The sequence below is a fragment of the Bufo gargarizans genome, chromosome 9 (genome assembly GCF_014858855.1).
Source record: "Bufo gargarizans isolate SCDJY-AF-19 chromosome 9, ASM1485885v1, whole genome shotgun sequence".
NCBI classification, from domain to species: domain Eukaryota; kingdom Metazoa; phylum Chordata; class Amphibia; order Anura; family Bufonidae; genus Bufo; species Bufo gargarizans.
The window spans coordinates 28950202-28971892 of NC_058088.1; the positions used below are offsets into that span (position 1 = coordinate 28950202).

At 47.3% G+C, this 21691-nt stretch overlaps 1 protein-coding gene across 2 annotated transcripts; it reads left to right on the top strand.

Annotated features, from left to right (window-relative positions):
* Window positions 1–2443: 2443 nt before the first annotated feature.
* Window positions 2444–15798, top strand: LOC122946181 (zinc finger protein 41-like). Of its 2 annotated transcripts, none has more exons than XM_044305608.1 (8): window positions 2444–2467; window positions 6827–6936; window positions 8604–8663; window positions 9224–9371; window positions 10223–10315; window positions 11358–11468; window positions 11586–11681; window positions 13779–15798. In XM_044305608.1, the coding sequence occupies exons 2-8, from the start codon at window positions 6859–6861 to the stop codon at window positions 14645–14647; spliced, it is 1455 nt and encodes a 484-aa protein (XP_044161543.1). In that variant the 5' UTR covers window positions 2444–2467; window positions 6827–6858; the 3' UTR covers window positions 14648–15798. The 2 variants fall into 2 exon arrangements, with proteins under 2 accessions (XP_044161543.1, XP_044161541.1); XM_044305606.1 differs by lacking the exon at window positions 2444–2467 and adding an exon at window positions 2640–2673.
* The last annotated feature ends 5893 nt before the right edge of the window (window positions 15799–21691 follow it).

Consider the following 21691-nt stretch of genomic DNA (forward strand, 5'->3'; position numbering starts at 1 on the left):
TGTAGCGATACACAAACTGACCGAGGCTTGTAATACATTTCAGGTGCAAGGTGCCACGTTTGACATCATGTGCAGCAAAAATACTGCAGCGCCGGGTTTCATAAATGTCCCCCTATAGTTAGACTTGGCAGGGCCAGCAATACTGTGGTGCAGAACAAAATACCGCCCCAGCACAACCATAGCACCCCACAGTGCAGCACAAAATACTGCCGCCTGTGCCACTGTATTCAAAATGTATAATTGTCCTGAGGACGGTAATACAGTGGAGTCCGGAGGGCACCTGTGGCCGCTGGTCAGGGGCATAACTGCCTAATACTCCTACATTAATGAATGCTGAGAGCATCAGATTTTTATGCATCTAGCTGGGGGCTATAAGGAGGGCTTGGTTGGCATCCTGGGCATTGGCCCACCAAGAAATTTCCCTGTAGGGGCTATGGCCAGTCCACCTCTGCTGGGTGGCATCATTGTAGGTGGAACAGTCACTGGGTGGTATCACTATGGGTGATGCATTAACCGGGTGGTATCACTATGGGTGGCACAGTCACCTGGTGGTATCACCAGTGGTGTGCCCAGGCGGGGGGTGGGGCGCTCTGCCCCTGGGTGCTGACTCTCACGGGGTGCCAGGCCCAGAAGCAATGAGCGCTTCCATCAATACAGATGGAAGAGCTCATTGCTGGAGCGCTGATGCCCACATACTGCGGCGGGGCACAGGAGCGCATAGTTACCTGCCTGCCCCACCGCTGATCACCGCCATAGTCTTTAGGCTTAGTAGGCCTGAGGCCGATGCGGTAGTGAAATCCTGGCGCAGGCGTGCGTGATGACGTCATCGCAAGTGTCTGTGCCGGGACGCAGCAGCACAGTGAAGTGTGCGCGCCTTCCTCTGCGAGCAAGCGCCTGGACATGAGCGAGTATTTAACTTTTAGTTTTTTTATTTATTTAGTTTTATTTTATGTCCCAACTTTGGGGGACACAGGAGGACATTTGGGGGGAAAATATTATGGTCGGATACTGTGTGGGGTCAAATTATTATGGGAGGGATTACTATGTGGGGGCAAATTACTATATGGGGGCAGTGTGGGGGGCGTTGCTATTGGGGAAGCACTGTAGGGGCAATTCTATTATTTCTGGGGACACTATACAGGAATTATTACCTGGAGCACAATATAGGGTGTTATTATTACTGGGGGCACTCTAGGGGACATTATAACTGCTGTGGACACTATAGGGACATTTGGGGTAATTTATCAAACTGGTGTAAAGTAGAACTGGCTTAGTTGCCCATAGCAGCCAATCAGGTTCCACCTTTCATATTGACAGCTCTTTTGGAAATCCAGTTCTACTTTACACCAGTTTGATAAAGGACTCCAATTATGTCTAATGGGGTCACCATTTTTTCAGCAGTATAGTACCTGGGGCATTGGGGGGCACAACGGGCACAGGTATTTGGGGTGGCAGCAGGATAACACTGTGGGGACACCAGGATGGGGATGTCATCCGGGGAAACGGATCAGTTATATATATTTTTCAAATTTGCGTTGACCGGAAGGACGCATCCGGCATTGCAGTATTTTTAATGCCAGGTCTATCACTAATACATTGAAATGTAAATGAATGCCGGATCCGGCAACTGATCCGGAATTCTGGACGGAGATAATAGCACAGCATGCTGCGGCGGTATTTCCGCCTTCCAAAACGCCGTTCAGTGACTGAACTGATGCATCCTGAACGGATTTCTCTCCATTCAGAATGCATTAGGATAAAACTGATCAGTTCTTTTCCAGTGTTGAGCCCCTAGGACAGAACTCCGTGCCGGAAAATAAAACCGCTAGTGTGAAAGTACCTTTAGTGTAAAACAAATCCTGCTGCAGCATGCACGCTGCCGTTGTCCCGTCTTTCGGTAAGTGGGGAGATACGCTGGTACCCGGCAGTCAGTTGTTATGGTCGGGGGGGGGGGGGGGTCATACAGGGACTCAACACTCAAATATATTATTACCTGGTGACCACTCAGATGAATGGACGACCATAACACAGTCATGTATGTCCCTTGAGCGTTGCTTGAGAGCCAAATGTTGGCAGGCTAGGAGTGGTTGGTATTGAACAGTAAATTCTAGACAGGATGGGTATGTTGGGACTTGTAGTTCCTCAGCTGCAGTACAGCCATACCCTGTTAAGAGTCTGTTCTGAAATCCCATACAATACGCTGGATCCTGTGTCACTGAATATGGACACATCTGCTTCCCATGGCAAGAAGAAAGCTGCGCACTCCTGGGGTATGAAAGGTGAACTTTCCAAGAATCCTGCAGTTATGTGATTGGCTGTCACACCCCTCATACAGGGGACACTGGGTATTGTAGTCCTAATGCAGCCCCTCTTCTACCATCACCAAACTAGATTACTACAAGCCCCACAATCCCCCGACCGATGCCACACCGCATCACTTCCTCTCCCAATCCTATTTGACTGCAAGGTATGGGCTGAACTGCTTTGTTAGACGAGTGTTTCTGTTGTGTAGTCTGTGTATTTGTGTGCGCTCACCCGCGCTCTGGCATGTTGCATGACGGCTACACGTCTGTTTGCATGTGTGGAGATGAAGCTCGGCAGGAGGGGCGCCTGCAGATGTGGGCTGGATGCATGTGCAGGCTGAGAGCATGAAGAACGTTGCTCTATCATTGTGTAGGTTTTTGGTATCTTTTAATGCGATGTTTCACACTGCTTATACTGTACTGACAGTCAGAATGTATCATTTTTATTTCAGAAATCACTTTAAATGGGTTATCTACATTAAAATAAGAAGCATAAATGCACGTAGGTAAAAGAGGAATATGGCTTTGTGGAGGTCATTTTCTGGGGACACAGGTCCTTTAGGGGGGGGGGGGGGGGGGTCATTGAATTTTTCCAAAAAGCCCATGACAATACCTTTCTAACAACCCCAGACCCAACCCTGGACCGCACATGGATCCAGAGATCTCCTCAATCCAGAGATCTCCTCATTCATTGCTCCAATTGTTCTACTAGATTTATTTCAGACTGACAGCTCAGGGGGAATGCCCTTTCTGCTGCAGCCCTCTCCTTATCACAGCTCAGGGGGGAATGCCCTTTCTGCTGCAGCCCTCTCCTTATCACAGCTAAGGGGGGGGGGTGTCCTTTCTGCTGCAGCCCTCTCTCTCTCTCTATCACAAATCAGAGGGCGTATCCATTCTGCTGCAACTCTCTCTGTGAGGGCTTACTGGGCCCGTGCTGCAGACCGCAATGCATGGGCTCCGACCGCGGGGCACCCGCATGCGGATCGTGGACCTATTCACTTGAATGGGGTCCGCTCTCCGCATCCGACTGTAAAAAAGTAGTGCATGCACTACTTTTTTGCGGTGCGGAGGCATGGACAGAAATCTCATGGAAGCACTCCTTGGTGCTTCCGATCCGTGCCTCCGTTCAATTGAATGGGTCCACATCTGCGATGTGGGGTGCACACGGCCGGTGTCTATGTATTGCGGACCCGCTACATGCGGGCCACAATACGGCCATGTGCAAGAGCCCTAACTGTCAGCTTCTAACAGTAGATATGGCTATTTGCAGTTGAAGGATCAAATTCAGCATGTGCGACCACCTCAGTGAGGTGGACAGAGAAACTAGAAAAGTAAACAGCAGGGGGCAATATACAGATACATTTCTATTTAATAGCTCACTGGCTATACTAAATCTTGAATTACATGCAATTACAAGTATTCAGCTGCTGGTTTGAAAACCATAGAATATTTTTTGTGGGACAACCCCTTTAAGCCACCAAGCGGTTAGGGGTGTCACAGGGATATCAAAAGCAAGGAAGGAGTCACTGCATAACTAGGAACTTTTTCAATTCAGAGTAAAGAAAACTTGGCTGAAAACTACTATGGAAGCTGTGATAGTGACAGCAGTGGCTAAGGGCTCTTTCACACTTGCGTTCTTCTGTTCCGGCATAGAGTTCCGTCGTCGGGGCTCTATGGCGGAAGAATCCTGATCAGTTTTATCCTAATGCATTCTGAATGGAGAGAAATCCGTTCAGGATGCATCAGGATGTCTTCAGTTCCGGAACGGAACGTTTTTTGGCCGGAGAAAATACCGCAGCATGCTGCGCTTTTTGCTCCGGCCAAAAATCCTGAAGACTTGCCGCAAGGCCGGATCCGGAATTAATGCCCATTGAAAGGCATTAATCCGGATCCGGCCTTAAGCTAAACGTCGTTTCAGCGCATTGCCGGATCCGACGTTTAGCCTTTTCTGAATGGTTACCATGGCTGCCGGGACGCTAAAGTCCTGGCAGCCATGGTAAAGTGTAGCGGGGAGCGGGGGAGCAGTATACTTACCGTCCGTGCGGCTCCCGGGGCGCTCCAGAGTGACGTCAGGGCGCCCCAAGCGCATGGATCACGTGATCACATGACACGTCAGAGCGCCCCATGCGCATGGATGACATCACTCTGGAGCGCCCCGGGAGCCGCACGGACTGTAAGTATACCGCTCCCCCGCTTCTACTATGGCAACCAGGACTTTAATAGCGTCCTGGCTGCCATAGTAACACTGAAAGCATTATGAAGACGGATCCGTCTTCAAATGCTTTCAGTACACTTGCGTTTTTCCGGATCCGGCGTGTAATTCCGGCAAGTGGAGTACACGCCGGATCCGGACAACGCTTGGCTGGTAGTACAGTACCAGCCAAGTGTGCGAGATTAGACAAATCTCATGTTCACTGTTCAGATTTTTTTTTCTGCCTAGAAATTGACCTGTTTCCAAATCCGCAGCACGTCAACTATGTTTGCGGTTTTAGCTGCGGACGGCACCCCTTTTCCGATGAAGGGTGAGATCTGGGGCAAAACTGCATCAAATCCGAAACAAGTCCTTTGGGTAGTAGACGGAGCAAGTGAACGCAGCTCTGCAGTAATCAGCGTCACCCGCTATACAGTGGACGGAGCTGTGTCATTCCGGTGCTGACTTCCGCCACTGATCGGCGGGCGTGTGGGGGTCTTAGAGCACCGCCGATCATATATTAATTGCCCAATCCTGTGATGGCTAACCTTTTACCAGCTGTGGTAAAACTACGACTCCCAAGATGCACACTTTGCTTGGCTGTTCTCAGAACTCCTTAGAAATGAATGGAGCATGCTGGGAGTCGTAGTTTCACCCAGGGCCGTCTTTAATATTGATTGGACCCTGGGCAAAAATTTACTTGGGCCCCCTGGATCCCGCCTTCCCACACCCTAGCATGCAATCGCGCCCTCCACCACAACACACACACACACACAAAAATCCACACACCTGGTAGAGTACAGTGATATAAATACTTCCAGTTCTGAAGACTCCAGCGGCTCAGGATCAGTTCTCTGGGCTCAGGCTGGAAGTGGGCACCGTATATTACTAACAGATATTTAGAAAGGCTCTACCAGCAAAGTGGGCACCGCTCTGCAGGAAGGAGACTGGGGCTCGGTTCACCCTAGTGTTACAGTGCACCCCAGCACCCCACAGTATGCAGTATAGCACCCTATAGTATACAGCAACCCACAGTATGCAGTATAGCACCCTATAGTATACAGCACCACACAGTATGCAGTATAGCACCCCACACTATACAGTACCCCACAGTATATAGTATAGCAGCCCACAGTATACAGCACCTCACAGTATACAGCCCCCCAAATTATACACTATACAGCCCCCCACACTATACAGTACAGCAGTATAGCACTCCGCAATATACAGCACCCACAGTATACAGCATCTCACGGTATACAGCACCCCAAAATATACAGAATACCGCACCTCACAGTATACAGCACCCCACACTATACAGCACCCCACACTATACAGTACAGCAGTATAGCACTCCACAATATACAGCACCCACAGTATACAGCATCTCACGGTATACAGCACCCCAAACTATACAGAATACCGCACCTCACAGTATACAGTACCCCACAGTATACAGCACCACAAAATATACAGCCCCCCACAGTCTAAAGCACCCCTCAATATACAGTATACAGCACCCCCATAGTATACAGTAGAGCAGTATAGCACCCCACTATACAGTAGCTTACAGTATATTAGCATTACAGCCCCTGTCACCGTTTCCTGATGTAATCTTCTAAAAAAAAAGCTCCACAATTATGGGAAACTTCTCCTGCAGCAACACTCCTGGTAGACAGCTCTCACAGTATGCTGCCTGGAGGTCAGGCATGCATGGCATGCCAGCGCCCCCCTGTGTAGCTGATAGCCTGATACTCGGGGCAGTGGTCAGCAGGGCTCAAGAGGCAGTTGCCTTGGGCCCCCCAGGAGCAACTGGGCCCGGGGCAGCTGCCCCTTTTGCCCCTTGTTAAAGACGGCCCTGGTTTCACCACAGCTGGAGTGCCGGAGGTTTGCCATCACTGGGCCCTATCCTGAGGATAGGCCATCTATAGTAAGTGGATCTTTGGATACCGCCACCACTTAGCGGGGCGTCCTTACACCAGAAAAGTAAATCTGCACCAGCTTTGAACAGACAGAAATTTGTGCCATAATTTGTGTTAATATCTGGTGCAAATTATGGGAAAATCCGTCGACCCATGGGAAGCCACAACCCCTCCAGCTAAATGCACACTTCTAAAAAGTGTAAAATGCCAAAAAGACAGACTTTTTTTTTGTAAAATGTGGCTTGCGCCAAAATTTGCAGCTTTTGTATGGTGTCAATTCCCCTATAGACAATAAGATGCCTGTCGGCGGTGAGGATGCCGCCTGCCACATAAGGCATGCTGAGCGCTCTAGTGCTGCCGTGCATCCACTGTACTAACTGCCGGTGGTGTCTGTGTCTGTGTTCACATAGGTGCCATCCCTGCAGCTTCCGAGTGTCCCAAAATGAAAAAGGAAAAGAAGAACTTTACGGAGAGGATCCTGAATCACGCCCTGGGAATCATTTACTTGCTGACAGGAGAGGTGATGAATTTAGTAAAATGCTAAGCAGAATGAACATTGTGTCTCTGCAGAGGGAGAAGGAGTCATGGGTGCTGGGCTTCCGGAGAGTATAAGGAGCAGCAGCTGAAAAATCCTAAAGATCAGATAGCACAAGAATGGAATCTGCCAGCACCCATATAGTTGCCATATTTAGCATAGCATATTCAGGGGGGGTGGGGGCAAAAACTGTAGTATGGACATCAGCTGTAAAGTGTATACCTTGACCTTACGTTTTTTTATTCGACTTTTCCTACATAAATTACCCAATTAGACTTTTTGCACAAATATGCATATTTAAAGGAGTATTCCAGCTACAGCAATTAAAGATGCATATTTAAAGGGGTAATCCATCCAAAGCAACCTATGGCTAGGAAATGCCGTCACCTGCTGATCAGTAAGGGCTGTTTCACACGAGCGAGTCCATTGCGGGAATCACGCTCCGTGTCTGGACTTGCAGGAGCGCACGGCATTATCATGATTTATAATGCTGTGTGTCTCTGCTTGACCTTATTTCTACAGAATGATACTGACAGCTTTATGTCACTATGATTCTGTAGAAATAAGGTCAAGCAGAGACACACAGCATTATAAATCATGATAATGCCGTGGGCTCCTGCAAGTCCAGAGCGGAGGATCACACTCGCACATGGAGCGCGATTCCCGTAAATGGACTCGCTCGTGTAAAACAGCCCTAAGGGTTTGACGGTTGGGATCCTGAAGTTTGCATGGGTGACGTTAAAGGGGTTTGCCCATCTCAGACATTAATGGCATATCACTAGGATTGTAATGGCTAGCCTCCGGCACTCTAGCTGTGGTAAAGCTACAACTCCCAAGATGCACACTTGCTTGGCTGTTCTCAGAACTCCATAGAAATAAATAGAGCATGCTGGTAGTCGTAGTTTCACCACAGCTTGAGTGCTGGAGGTTAGCCATCACTGGGCTAGGATATGCATATCAGGTATCTGACACACTGTGTCAGATACGAAGTAGAGAGCACACTGTGCATGCGCGGCACGCTCTCCATTCACTGACGTGAGCATACTTGGCTGTTTTCAGAAGTCCCATAGCGGTGAATGGAGAGCGTACTGAGCATGCACGTCCACCTATCCATTTACCGCTAGGGGACTGCTGGAAATAGACAAGCATATTCTCTATTTTAACAACGTCCATAGCGGTGAACGGAGAGTGGTCGTGCTTGCACGGTGCACTCTCCTTCACTTCAGAGGGGTCAGTTCTGGAATGACAGCATATCCTAGCGATATGCTATTAATGTCTGAGATGGGAGTACCCCTTTCATTTCCGAGGTGAACCGTAGCTCCTTTCCAAATACAGTCGGGGACAGGGATGAGCCTCCCTAGCCTCACCCGCGATGCTAGGGAGGCTCGTCCCCAATGGCTGTTCCTCCCGACACCGGATGTTTTCATCCAGGCACAGGGAGAAGCAGCAGTGGCGATGCGGGGACCAGGAGTGGCGCAGGGAGCAGGGACCCAGGTAAGTATATTCATTGTGAGGGGCCCGACATATGGGGGACATTTTATAGGATTGGATAACCCCTTTAAATTTTATATGTGACGCTAGTTTTTTCCCCACTTACTCTTTTACCCTTTTGAACTTTGAATATACGTCTAATCTGTCTTTTTCTTTATTAGGAATATGTCATTGTGAAGAAGAATTCTCCTCACAGCGCCACCCATCTGCTGACCGGAGAGGTGAGCCCCATAGCTGCCCACTGACACCCTACAAAATCCAATGTCACTACATTCCGTTATAATTCATGGAGTCCCCTAATTGGTCCTAATCTCAGTCTTTCTGCAGTTTTGTGCTGGAATGAAGCGATGGATTATCAGATTATCCAGATTATCGGAATCTGGATGAAACAATTTTTTAATGTACTCGATTTTTTTAAATCAAAGCCCAGAACTTACAATGCACATTACAGTCTATTGTTATTAAAGGAGTTGTTCCATCTCTTTTATGGCTGAGATGGGAATAACCGCCGTAAGCGCTGGCCAGGGGTGGACGGATTTACAGGAAATATTTGAGTAGTTGGCGCCCCACTGTTTCTACAACTCCCATAGTAGTGAATGGGCGCTACAGAAAGGGCGCAGCAGAGCCAAATATGCTGCGTCCGTATCTCCCGAGTTGTGGAAACAGCGTGGCTTTTAGAGGTCTGTAGACTACTAGCAATATCTATATCACAGGGTTTTGATTTGTAAGGAATGACTATTCTAAGAATATACAATTACATCTAGACTTATGTGAAACTTAGGTGCCGATAAAATGTGGGGATATCTCCATCTACTTTTCAATGGAGGAGTGGGATTTTATAGAGGAACACAAGGATCTCTACCAGGAAGTAACGCTGAAGAATCAAAAGATACTTCATTCATCTGAAATTTTAGAAGATATCATTGCAGGTGGGTAATGCGTATCCATCATCACTCAAGGGCCCTCCACACGGGCCGAATCTCAGGCAGGTGATCACTAATGAGCGTTCCTCTGGAGGTGTAAAAGTGCCGCCGATTACCTGATGAATGAGCAAAGCGCTCGTTCATCGGGTAATGGCTCGTTCATGCAGCCATAAAAATCGTCGTTTGCCAGCAGCAGATTGTGCCGTCTATACACGCTCTGCTTCTGGCAGACAGTGATTCTGTATGGGGGCGAGTGATAGTATTAGCGATCACTGCTCCCCATACTGTGGAGGAGATCCCTGCATGGAAATAGAGCGGTCTCATCCGCTGACGAGCAGGCGATTGCTGGGAAAGAATGCTTCCTTTTAAATAATCGTCTGCAAAATTGGCCTTTAGTCTAGTAACTATTCAGAAATATGAGGCCTCTACATTCACTTTGTATTTAGGTCACTATTTTGCATTACTGTATTTTTGATGCGGAATAATGCAGACAGCACACCATGTCTTGTCCACATCCGTGTGTCTATGCTGGGGTCCCGTTTTGCAGACAAGTATGGGACATTTTAATTGAAGGTGAAAAAAAAATGGCGGACATGCACACGGCCGATATCTGCGTTTTGCAGATTTGCTGTTTGCGGACCGCCTAAGTCAAAACCAGGAGTGGAACGTAAAGACACAGCTTCTGTATTTTGGACCATCTCCTGGTTTTTGGATTAAAATGACTGATTAAAATTACTGAAGGTATGCCGCCTGTGTGATGGCGGCCTTACAGCATCAGTGCCCGCGTTTACGGTATAGGTATGAGCTCCCTTTTATATGTTTATAGCAAACTCATAATAACTGTTTGCACTCAGCAGATAGCCGTGAACGTGATGAAACTCTGCCGCTGGATGAGGATGTGAGTGGATGTAACACTCAGCAGGTGGAAGTGTCGCACACAGTCTGCACAGGTAAGTCATCCTCCCTATAGGCCATTGGTAATAATTTAAGGGTTATTCCCATATGCAAGAAGAAATAGCTTGTCACTTACCTTAGAGTTCACGTGCCGCCGCTCTCGTTCTTCAGCCGGGCTCTGTTTACCTGGCTGCAGTGGTGATGTCATGTCGACAATACGTGACTGCTGCAGTCAATCACTGGCCACAGCGGTGCCTAGAAGAGCACTGTGATTGGCTGCAGGAGTCATGTGTTGCCAATGTGATTCCACTGCTGCAGCCAGGTAAACAGGGATACCCGGAGAGGCGCCAGATCTGATTGGGAAGTAACTATCTATTCTTTATTGCAGGCAGATCACATGTGTTACTTCTGAAATCGGACAACCCCTCTAACCCCAGTACATTTTGGGCAGGGGGTAGGCAGTTACAGAAACAGCCCAGTGGTCTGTCCTATGCCGTCTCTGTAACTTCTATAGAAGTGAACGGGAGCTATGCAAATCGCCTATAACAGCAAGTTATGCTGTATCCGTAACTGTACACTGTTTGTGTAGCTCCCATTCACTTCTATAGTTACGGAAACAGTATAGCGCAGCCCCCTTGGCTGTTTCGGTAACACCGGCCACCCTTCAACACTTCAAGGGTTATTTCAGTCTGAGCCATGGCCGAAATAAAAATAACTATTTAAAGAGCTTCTGTCGGCATGATCCACCTTTTTAAATCAGGTATATTGCCTGGTAAGGTTGATCATACAGAGCAAAGGGTTAAAAAGTACAGACATATTAAAATTTTTATATTTATGTAAATTATGTATTTGAAGCACCAGGGGGATGGCCGCAGTGCTAGGAGCACCCCGAGCACAATGCAGCCTGGGCTCCTCCTTCCCCTTTGAGTGACAGTGTCTCGGCGTTTGCGCAGTGAATCAGATGCTGCTTTCTGAGCTTGGGAAATAGCAAGCTCATTGTGAATACAAAAGCTCATCAGACTTTTCAGAAAAAGAGAAAAAATCCATGTTATGCCCATTCAATATTGTTGATCATTGATTTTCTACCACGTGTTTTAGTTCCTCTACCAGATTTTACAGACAGACTGGAAGCGCCTGGTGAGAAAGAACCGTGTGAGACCAATGAAAATGACATTTTACAAGTGGAAATTGATTCAGAGAACTATTTGGGTGAGTGTCTGTAGCGTTGCCTCTACCGTCAGGGCAATCGAAGACAACACTGGGTTTCCCCAGGCCATTTACATGCTTGAAATGCCATTTTAATATGTACATTTATGTTTTATGTAGGTGAATATTACACTAGTCATATATCTGATGATGGGCAGGTAGAGGAACACTTTGCAAGAATTCGGGAGCAGGAAATCCATGGTGATACGTGGACAGGTAAGCAAGTAACCTTGAGACAGCTTCCTACGAAATTCAAAGAATATTCATATAAAGCTCTTTAGCATATCCATGGCCAACCAGCTGACGTGTGTGTGGGTGTCCCAGCCTTTTCAGGGGGATTTCTAGATGTTTGAACCTCTTGTTCCCAGTGGTGGTCAGAGCGTTATAGGTTGTCAGACACCCTACAGTTTAGATACTGAGCTGAAACATTACAGGGGTGGTCCCATCTTGGCCTTTCATGACGGAGATAGGAATAACCACTGTAAGTGCTGGCTAGGAGTTACAGATACAGCGTACATAGACAGAGCCCCCTTACATTGCTATGAGAGTTAGGGCTCATGGACACGAACGTTTTTTTACGTTCCGTATACGGACCGTATACGGTCTGTATACAGAACTATTCATTTTAACGGTCCGCAAAAGATGCGGACAGCACTCTGTGTGCTGTCCACATCCGTTGCTCCGTTCCGTGACCCCGCAAAAATGATGAGACATGTCCTATTCTTGTCTATTTTGCGGACAAGAATAGGCATCTCTATAATGGGCCTCCTGTTCTGTTCCGCAAATTGCGGAAGGCACACGGGCAGCATCTGTTTTTGGCGGATCCGCAATTTGCAGACCGCAAAAACGGCACGGTCGTGTGTATGAGCCCTTACACAAACAGCGGATATTTCCATCAGTCCATCCACCCCCCGACCCCTTCCTCCCGCCTTACTATAGTTATTTCCCTTTAAACCTCCAAGGCCAGTTTATTGTGGTACTGGGACCAGTTTAAATACTTACTGAGTCAGTGTCTCATAAGCCCCTTTCACAAGGTCTTTGACCGTCGGAATTTGGTGCAGTTTCCATGCCAAAAAGCCGGGCTGAATCTGCCTCCCATTGTTTTCATTGAGAGGCCGCTCCGCTGTTCATAGCTGTGACAGCGCCAAGAAATGTCCTGTCCTGGTACAGTGTCCACATAGAAGCAACTGGAAACCACAGCGGATGTCTGCTCGCCGTTTAGCTCCATTCAGTGGGGCTAAAACAGGAGCGGGTCCAAGGCATTTCAATTGAAAAATGCGGCAGATTTTGTCTTTGCAAAATCTGATGTGCGAACTAGCCCTAAGGCGGCTAAATGTATTCCGATACAGAGAGATTTTTAGCAGGGGTCCTGAGTGCTGATAGGCAATACTGTTAGAGCCCTATTAGGCCCTCGTTCACATTTCCGTGTCAGTATTCCATGCATGAAAAAAGTGTCCTTATTTAATCAATGAAGATGTCTGTGAAGGATCTGTGGATGGCCCGTGTGTCCGTTTTTACCCTCCGTTTGTCATTTGTAATCCACGGAAGTTGCTCAGCTGAAAATTAATATCAAGAGCATTTCCTGTCTTCCGTGAAAAACGGACGCACCACGGATGCCATCCGTGTTGTGTCTTTGATTTTCACTGACCCATAGACTCTTCAACGGGCATGTTTGGTCCGCATCACGGACCAAAGTAGTGCATGTCTCCGTGATTTTTTTTTACTGATCCACAGTCCGTAAAAAAATACTGATGTGTGAACAGACACATTTAAATTAATGGGTACGTGGAAAATGCGGACAGCACACGTCAGTGAAAAACGGAAATGTGAATGAGGCCTTACATTGCACGATTTAGGTCCAGTTTTTCGGGAATATGAACACCCGTTCTAGATAATCGGCTCAATGAATGCTTGTTGAGTTCAATTCACATGAAGCAATCAGTGTATTGTGTGTGACCAGATGATGATGATTAGTGCGATTGTTTGGGCACATACAGGTTTGTTATTGTCCGATTTTTATTCCTGCAATGTCATCTGATCAATCAGCGTGCTATGGGGCAACGATTCGCAACGAATGTGCTTATGAATGTTCATTTGGCCGATCATCAGCCTGTGTAGGGTAATTACCTCCGTCTGATGAAGGAGCCCTTTCGATGCCAGAATGCATTGCATAGTAAGGGAATAAAATACATAATAAATAAAATAAACGAGTGTAATGATGGGATTTTATCGCATGTGTAGAATAAACAGAGGACGGTCTTTTCTGAGAAAATTGATTCTTTGCAATCTTATGGTGGTCTCTTCTGTTTGCAGTACACCCTGTTCCTCCCGATAGCTTCATGGACAGACCTCTTCAAGACGAACCTTACAATATGACCTGTTCACCTAATGGGTCGGTCGATGACGATATGAGCATATTTCATGGCTTTCAAGAAGAAGACTCATCGGCCAGGTCCCCTTCCTATGAAACAGGGAATGTCATGTTTTCCCTGGCATCTGAAGAATGTGAACCAGGCTTGCTGCACCTCAGCGAGAGCTATGGCGGTACTAACCGTGATAAACCAGCGGGTAAGAAACGGTTAGAGGTGAGGAATGCTCGAAAGACATCCGAAAGGCTTAGTAAGTTATCTGCTCGTGTCACCGAACAAACGGAACAAGGTGGGGAGACAAACCATCAATGCAATGATTGCGGGAAATACTTTGATTACAAGTCCAACCTTATCAGACATCAGAGAAGTCACACCGGTGAAAAACCGTACGGCTGCGAAGAATGCGGTAAGCGATACGCCACCAAATCTCACCTGACCATCCACAAGAGAACACACCTCAGCGGGAAGCCTCACCAATGCAATGAGTGCGGGAAGCACTTTACGTACAAGTCACAGATCGCAATGCACCAAAGGACGCACACTGGGGAGAAGCCACACACCTGCAACTTGTGCGGAAAGAACTTTGCCTACAAGTCGTATCTCATCATTCACCAGAGGATCCATTCGGGGGAACGTCCGCATGTTTGCCCCCAGTGTGGTAGATGCTTCACAGACAAGTCCAACCTTCGCAAGCACCAAAATACTCATGTAGAAAACAAGCCTTATGACTGCAGAGAGTGCGGCAAACGCTTTAATTCCAAATCTAGCTACACCACACATCAGAGGACGCACCAGGGAACCAGACACAAATAGTGGCTGAGGGTTGCTAATCAAAAGGCGGCAGAATTCTGGCTCCGTTTGCGCCCGAAAAACTGGCACACCACATTTATTAAACGTTTTAGACATTTTCTCTCGACTTGTCCGACAGGGGGGTCTTATTGGGAAGGAGCATTGCCTACTGGAAAAGGGGTCTGGTTTAAGCTGCAAAAAGGTGCACCAAAATTCTGACGGAAAGTAAGCCAACTAATGGGTGGTATAAAATTTGGCTAGACAGTCTAAGGTGCGCCAAGTTTGTCATCCAGAATCCGCCTCTGTGGTAAATCTGGTACCTTTTTAGACCCCCTGGTCTAAGTCTAAAAATGAGACAGTATTAGTAAATCTGGTCAGGTACGTCTTGCACCTGTCATAGTGCACCCTTGTACCCTGCACACAGAGAGGATTAGTATTTCTGAGCTGAATGTATATAAATTCACTAGAAATTAGTGAATTGAATTCAATAGCCTTCCATTAAATGTCAGCTTCAGCTGTGCGAATGCCATAAAGTGCGCCATCCATTGTGTTTTGTGAGGGGTCCACTTCATTTTCACCAAAGTGGCAGATGGATTTGCCAGCACGTTATGTTTTTGAGGGCACCTCAAGCCTGGGCTTTACAGGGCAAAAGCCCAATAAGCTAAGATGTGTCAAGCAGGAAGCTAGAAGGACCTCTGGATAGGAGAGATGCATAGACTCTAGAACCTCACCAATGGACCAATGGAGTTGTACGTACATCTGGCATCTGTTCCTGTAGCCTCTTTAGGAGGACTCTCCCGACTTCAAGTATTTTGAGAGTCCCAGTTCCATGGGAGATCTTCAACGTAGATAAGATAGGGCATATCCAGTGATCTGTGAGAGCTGACATGGTGGCCAAGGATCCATTCATTCAGTACTTTGACATTTCTCTAGTTTTGGAGAATACACTTTTGGAAGTAAAAGCAGAGTGTTTCCCATAGGGATCAATTATGTTTATTACTAATATGATCGATTTACAGAGATTTAAAAAAAAGTACTCTTGTGGTCTGGATATAGATTCACGATTGCAAATTATAGATGTGCTGACACTGGCTGACCTGTTACATGTGCACTTGGCGGTTGAAGATATCTGTGTTGGACCCATGTTCATAGGTGCCCGCAGGGAATCTGTCACCAGCGACCCCCTATCCAGCTGTTTGCATAGACAGCTAGCTGTGGTTCACCTGATTAAAACGCTGTTTCTCTTTTGTTGATCCGATTCTCCGTTCCCAAGTTACGGTACTTTTTCTTAATATCCAAATTATCCTCTTGGTGCAATGAGGGCATCGCCGTTGCTCTTGTTGCACCCAAGTTAGGCTCCTTTCTGTAGCCAGCACGTCCTTTGCTGCTTTGCCACTGTCTGGCGCTGTCAAAGCAGCGAGGGAGAGGCTGGCCACAGAAGGGAGTGGAGCTTGGGTGCAACATGAGCAATGGTGACTCCATCATTGCACCAAAGGCCTAATTTGAATATTAAGAAGAAGTATTAGAACTTGGGAACGGAGAATCGGATCAACAAAAGGAAAACAGCGTTTTAATCAGGTGAACCACAGCCAGGTGTCTGTGCAAACAGCTGGATAGGGGGCCGCTGGTGACAGATTTCCTGCGGGCACCTATGAATATGGGACCAACAATGATGTCTTCAGCTGCCAAGTGCACATGTAACAGGTCAGCCATGGCTGTACAGTAGATTTGAAGCTCTGTAACAAGAAAACATAAAAAATGAACCAGCACAAATGTTTGAACCTATAAAAAAAAAAAGTTTTTAAAGGGTTAGTCCAGGGATAATTATTTTTTAGCCAATTCCCACAGCCTGCCTCGGTAAGTGGAAAATGTATACGTACCTGCTCCCGACCAGTCCGGTCCCCTGCACTGTCTCCATTATGTTCCATTCCCCGGCTTCTTTACCCCTGGCACAGCATGGGCATGGTCACATGTTCCACTGCACCCAATGACTGGCTCCAGCAGTGACATGGCCACAAGCAGCATGTAGCGGAACATGTGACCATGCCCATGGCGGAAGTAAAGAAGCCGGGTACCGGAACATGAGCATACCAGGTCGAGAGCAGGCAAGTATGAATTTTCCACTTACTGAGGCAGGCTGTATTGGCTAAAAACTAATAATTCCCGGACAACCCCTTTTAATAGTGTTTATTTACTTCAAATTTTATTTCGAGGTACAGATTGCCCGGTACAACTAAGGGCAAAAAAAAAAAGAAGACAATTTCATAACTTTTTTTTTACAGTCACGTTGAAGAGTTTTCTTGAAAGTTTTAGAAATAACATTGCAGTTTATTTGCAATATATAGAGATAGGAGATGTGTTACATTCAGGCCTTGATCCTTCCCTTGTAGTAGGCGATACGTTCGCCATAACTGAAACTTTGTTCAATAAATTCTTTAGTTATTCCCTTTGGTGTCTTGGTGTTCGTACAGATCAGATTGGTTTCTTTTCATACAATTATGCGCACGAGGCGATAACTTGGTCTTGATTGACATTTTGTAGATCTGCTCCTTGTTGGAAACTGGTCACAGACAGCAACACCAGACTTCTTGAGAAGATTCTTTCTCTATTCAGAGAAAAGAGCATCAAGACAGCGTTGAAATAAATATAAGGCCTCTTGCCCACGACCGTATGCCCTCCGAGATCTACGGTCTATATGTCCTGGAGCGGCATTGATCGTGCGCACGGGAGCACGCAGCATTATAGATTACAATGATGCAGTGCACGTCGGGCCGCCCGCGGGACTATTGTCCCGCACTCATAAGATCATATAGCCCCGCGGGGCGGGCCCGACGTCCACAGCATCATTGTAATCTATGATGCTGTGCGCACGATCAGTGCCGCTCCGGGACATATAGCCCGCTCACGGACCGTAGATCTCGGAGGGCATACGGTCGTGGGCAAGAGGCCTTAGCAAAGGTTTGTGAAAGCCGGCTGACAACCGCTGTGCCAGCTCTAAGGCCTCGTTCAGACGTGTGCTACCCATGTTCTCCTTAGACAGCACACGTACCCATTGTGCAGTCAGTAGAAGAACAACAGACACACGCACCACTTTGGTGCGTGATGCAGACCAAAAACGCCCATTGTAGTCTATGGGTTCGTGAAAAATCACTGACACAACATGGATATCTTCACGGATAAAACATGGATGGATTTTCTAGGGACCTCAAACAAGCACGAAAATGTGAACTAGGTCTAAGGATGGCCATATTGGCCCAGAAAAAAAAGCATCTGCGTTATCACCAGAAGCAGCACTACGCTTCCCCGTGGATTGAGCTGCATTACCAGACGCAGCCTGTAGTTGTGGGTGGCGCTGTGTCTGGAGAAAAAAATATGTAGATAGATATACACTAGCTACAGGAAATGAATGGAAGTTCCTGCCACACTTTTTTCGATTTATTAACACTAAAGGCTAAAAGATTACTAGACATACACTGATTTGCTAATCTACATTGTGGTCTCCGGGTCTGCAGTGCGTGTTTGTCTGGGGGCTGTCTACATTCAGCTGTCCACTGAGTGCTCTGCCAGGAGGTTGGGGGATCACCATAATGGAGGCACTCACTAGTATACTCTTCATAAGACGCACCGTGTCTTATAACGCAAAAGATACCGCAATTCGCAGTGCGCTTCTGCTGGTACTGTAGTATGCCTCATGCACACGACTGTATGTCTTTTGCGGTCCGCAAAAAATACGGACGACGTCCATGTGCATTCCATATCTTGTGGAACGGAACAGCTGGCCGCTGATAAAACAGGACTATCCTTGTCCGTAAGGGCTCATGCATGTGAACGTATTTTCTTTCCGTGATGGTTCCGCTTTTTTTGCGGACCGTATGCGGAACCATTAATTTCAATGGGTCTGCAAAGAAAAGGTACTCCATGTGCATTCTGTTTCCATATTTCCGTCCCGCAAAAAAAGTACTGTACGGAATGCACATGGACGTCATCCGTATTATTTGCGGATCAGTTTTTTGTGGACTGAAAAATACATACGGTCGTGTGCATGAGCCCTGATGCGAACAATAGGACATGTTCTATTTTTTTGCCGAAACGGAAATATGGACATACTGAAACGGAATGCACACAGAGTACCTTCAGGTTTTTTTTGCGGACCGATTGAAATAAATGGTTCCGCATATGGTCTGCAAAAAAACTGACCGAACACGGAAAGAAAATACGTTTGTGTGCATGAGCCCTAATACTGCAGATTTCTCACAAGACAATGCACATGGGAAAACTGGGTGTAGTATACATCATGTGCATGTACCCTAAGTGTAGACATTTGCATCCTCAAGGATGAGGACATATAGCAGTGGCCACTTGTTCAAAAAACACTCCGACCTTGGCCGCATTGTACTCAGTGTCATTTTCAAATTGACTGTGGATGGCTGTAGTAAACGGAAGTTTTAGGTAAAATCGTGACCCTTAAGGGCGCCATCACACGCGGCAGATTTTGTGTCCATTCAGAGATTTTGACACTGATGACCTATCCCTGCATTTTCTGTAGGAAAAAAAATCTACTGTGTGTGAAGGCCCCCTAAGAATCAGTGATAACGGCAGTGGCATACCTTCCATGGAGGCAGACCACGCAACTGCTATGAGGCCCATGGGGGGCAGTGCTGAACTCCTTTCCCCCCAAAAAAAAAAAAAAAAAAAAAAAGAACCGTCAATGGGGGAGCTCAATGTAAAGAGATTATTTCAGCTTCCAGTAAATGGTGATTGTATAAATTCCTATGCACTTAGCTCCCCCTAGTGGTGGCCACAGGTAAACAACTTTGTAATAGAAGGGAAGCAGATTAAAGGGCTTCTGTCACCCCATTAAACCGTTTTTTTTTTTTCTTTACTAATAATCCCTACACTGCGATCTCATCATACATAAGCTAATTAATGATTTTCGTTCAGTAGAATTTGTTAAAAATCGATTTTTGAAATATGTAAATTACCTTGCTACCAGCAAGTAGGGCGGCTACTTGCTGGTAGCAGCCGCATCCTCCGATGGTAATGACGCCCCCTCTGCTTGTTGATTGACAGATCCCGTCCGCTGGCCTTTTCTCTGCAGGCCCTGCCTGTTTTGATTCAATATCTGGCGCCTGCGCCGCGGCCGTACCCCTCTTCAATCTGCGCAGGCGCACTGAGAGGCGGCCACTCGCTCGGCCGCTCCATCCTCAATGCGCCTGCGCCGATGACGTCACATCTACACCCGGCGCAGGCGCATTGAGGAGCGAGCGGCCAAGCGAGTGGCCGCCTCTCAGTGCGCCTGCGCAGATATAAGAGGGGTACGGCCGCGGCGCAGGCGCCAGATATTGAATCAAAACAGGCAGGGCCAGCAGAGAAAGGGCCAGCGGACGGGATCTGTCAATCAACAAGCAGAGGGGGCGTCATTACCATCGGAGGATGCGGCTGCTACCAGCAAGTAGCCGCCCTACTTGCTGGTAGCAAGGTAATTTACATATTTCAAAAATCGATTTTTAACAAATTCTACTGAACGAAAATCATTAATTAGCTTATGTATGATGAGATCGCAGTGTAGGGATTATTAGTAAAGAAAAAAAAAAAACGGTTTAATGGGGGGCACTAGGAGGAAGGGGGAGAGGAGCACTATGGGGGCATTTACTGGGGGCACTATATAGGGGTATTTTACACTGGCACATTATGGGGGACATTAGCTCAACTGGAGGCATTACAAGGGGGTATTTTTTGCACTGTCACATTATAAGGAGAATTATTTCTACTGGGGGGGAATTATGGTGGGCTTTATTACTCCCCCATGGTATAACCCCCTAGTAGCAGCACCAGCCTCTCCCTGTTCTGCTCTCCCTCTGCCCCTTCTCCAAATCCTTATTATGAGATCTTTCTCATTAGGATGTTAAAGGCTCGGGCGCTGTGGAGGTCACTGTAAAAGGCTCGGGCGCTGTGGAGGTCACTGTAAAAGGCTCGGGCGCTGTGGAGGTCACTGTAAAAGGCTCGGGCGCTGTGGAGGTAACTGTAAAAGGCTCGGGCGCTGTGGAGGTCACTGTAAAAGGCTCGGGCACTGTGAATGTTACTGTTAAGGGGGAAGGCCGCTGTAGAGATCACTGTTTAGGGGGCAGGGGCCACTATTAAAGGGGCAACTGCTGTGGAGGTCACTGTTAAGGCAGCAGGGTACTGTGAAACTCACTGTGAAGATCAAAGTTAGGCCCCATGCACACGGCCGTGTTTCACAGCCGTGTGCGGGCCGTGGAACCGCGGCCTGGATCCCTCCTGAGAGCAGGAGCGCACGGCGTCACTGGTTGCTATGACGCCGTGCGCTCCCTGCTGCCGGCACAGTACAGTAATACACTGGTATAGATCATACCAGTGTATCACTGTATTGCGGCGACAGCAGGGAGCGCACGGCGTCATAGCAACCAGTGACGCCGTGCGCTCCTGCTCTCAGGAGGGATCCAGGCCGCGGTTCCACGGCCCGCACACGGCTGTGAAACACGGCCGTGTGCATGGGGCCTTAAGGGGATGGGCTGCTGTGGAGGTCCCATTTTAAAGTGGGGGGGTCAGTATTAAGGGGTGGGGGACTGTGGAGTTCACTGTTAAAGGGGCGGGGTGCTGTAGAGGTCACATTATGGGGGATATTGTCGATAGCTTTTAACGACACACACAAACATTAAATGAAATAGATGAAATATACCCGTGCGAAGCCGGGTCCTTCTGCTAGTAAATTATAGGTGTGGGGGGGGGGGGCGACTTTTTGCTAAAAAAAATATTTTAAATTAAAATTTCTGATTAAAAACAAACACACATAAGGGCGTGTTCGCATTGGCGTTATGGCATTCCGTTATAAGAGATATAACAGAATTTTAGGACTGAATTCAAAACGGAACCCTTTAAGAGGCATTCCGTTTTGATCCGTCATAATAGAAGTCTACGGCCATACAAAACGCATCTGTCTGGTTTCCGTTATGCAGGACGGAAAACAAAGTCCTATCGACAGGACTATTTTTTACGTCATATAAAACAGAAACAAACGGAACCGTTATTTGGCCCCATAAACATGTA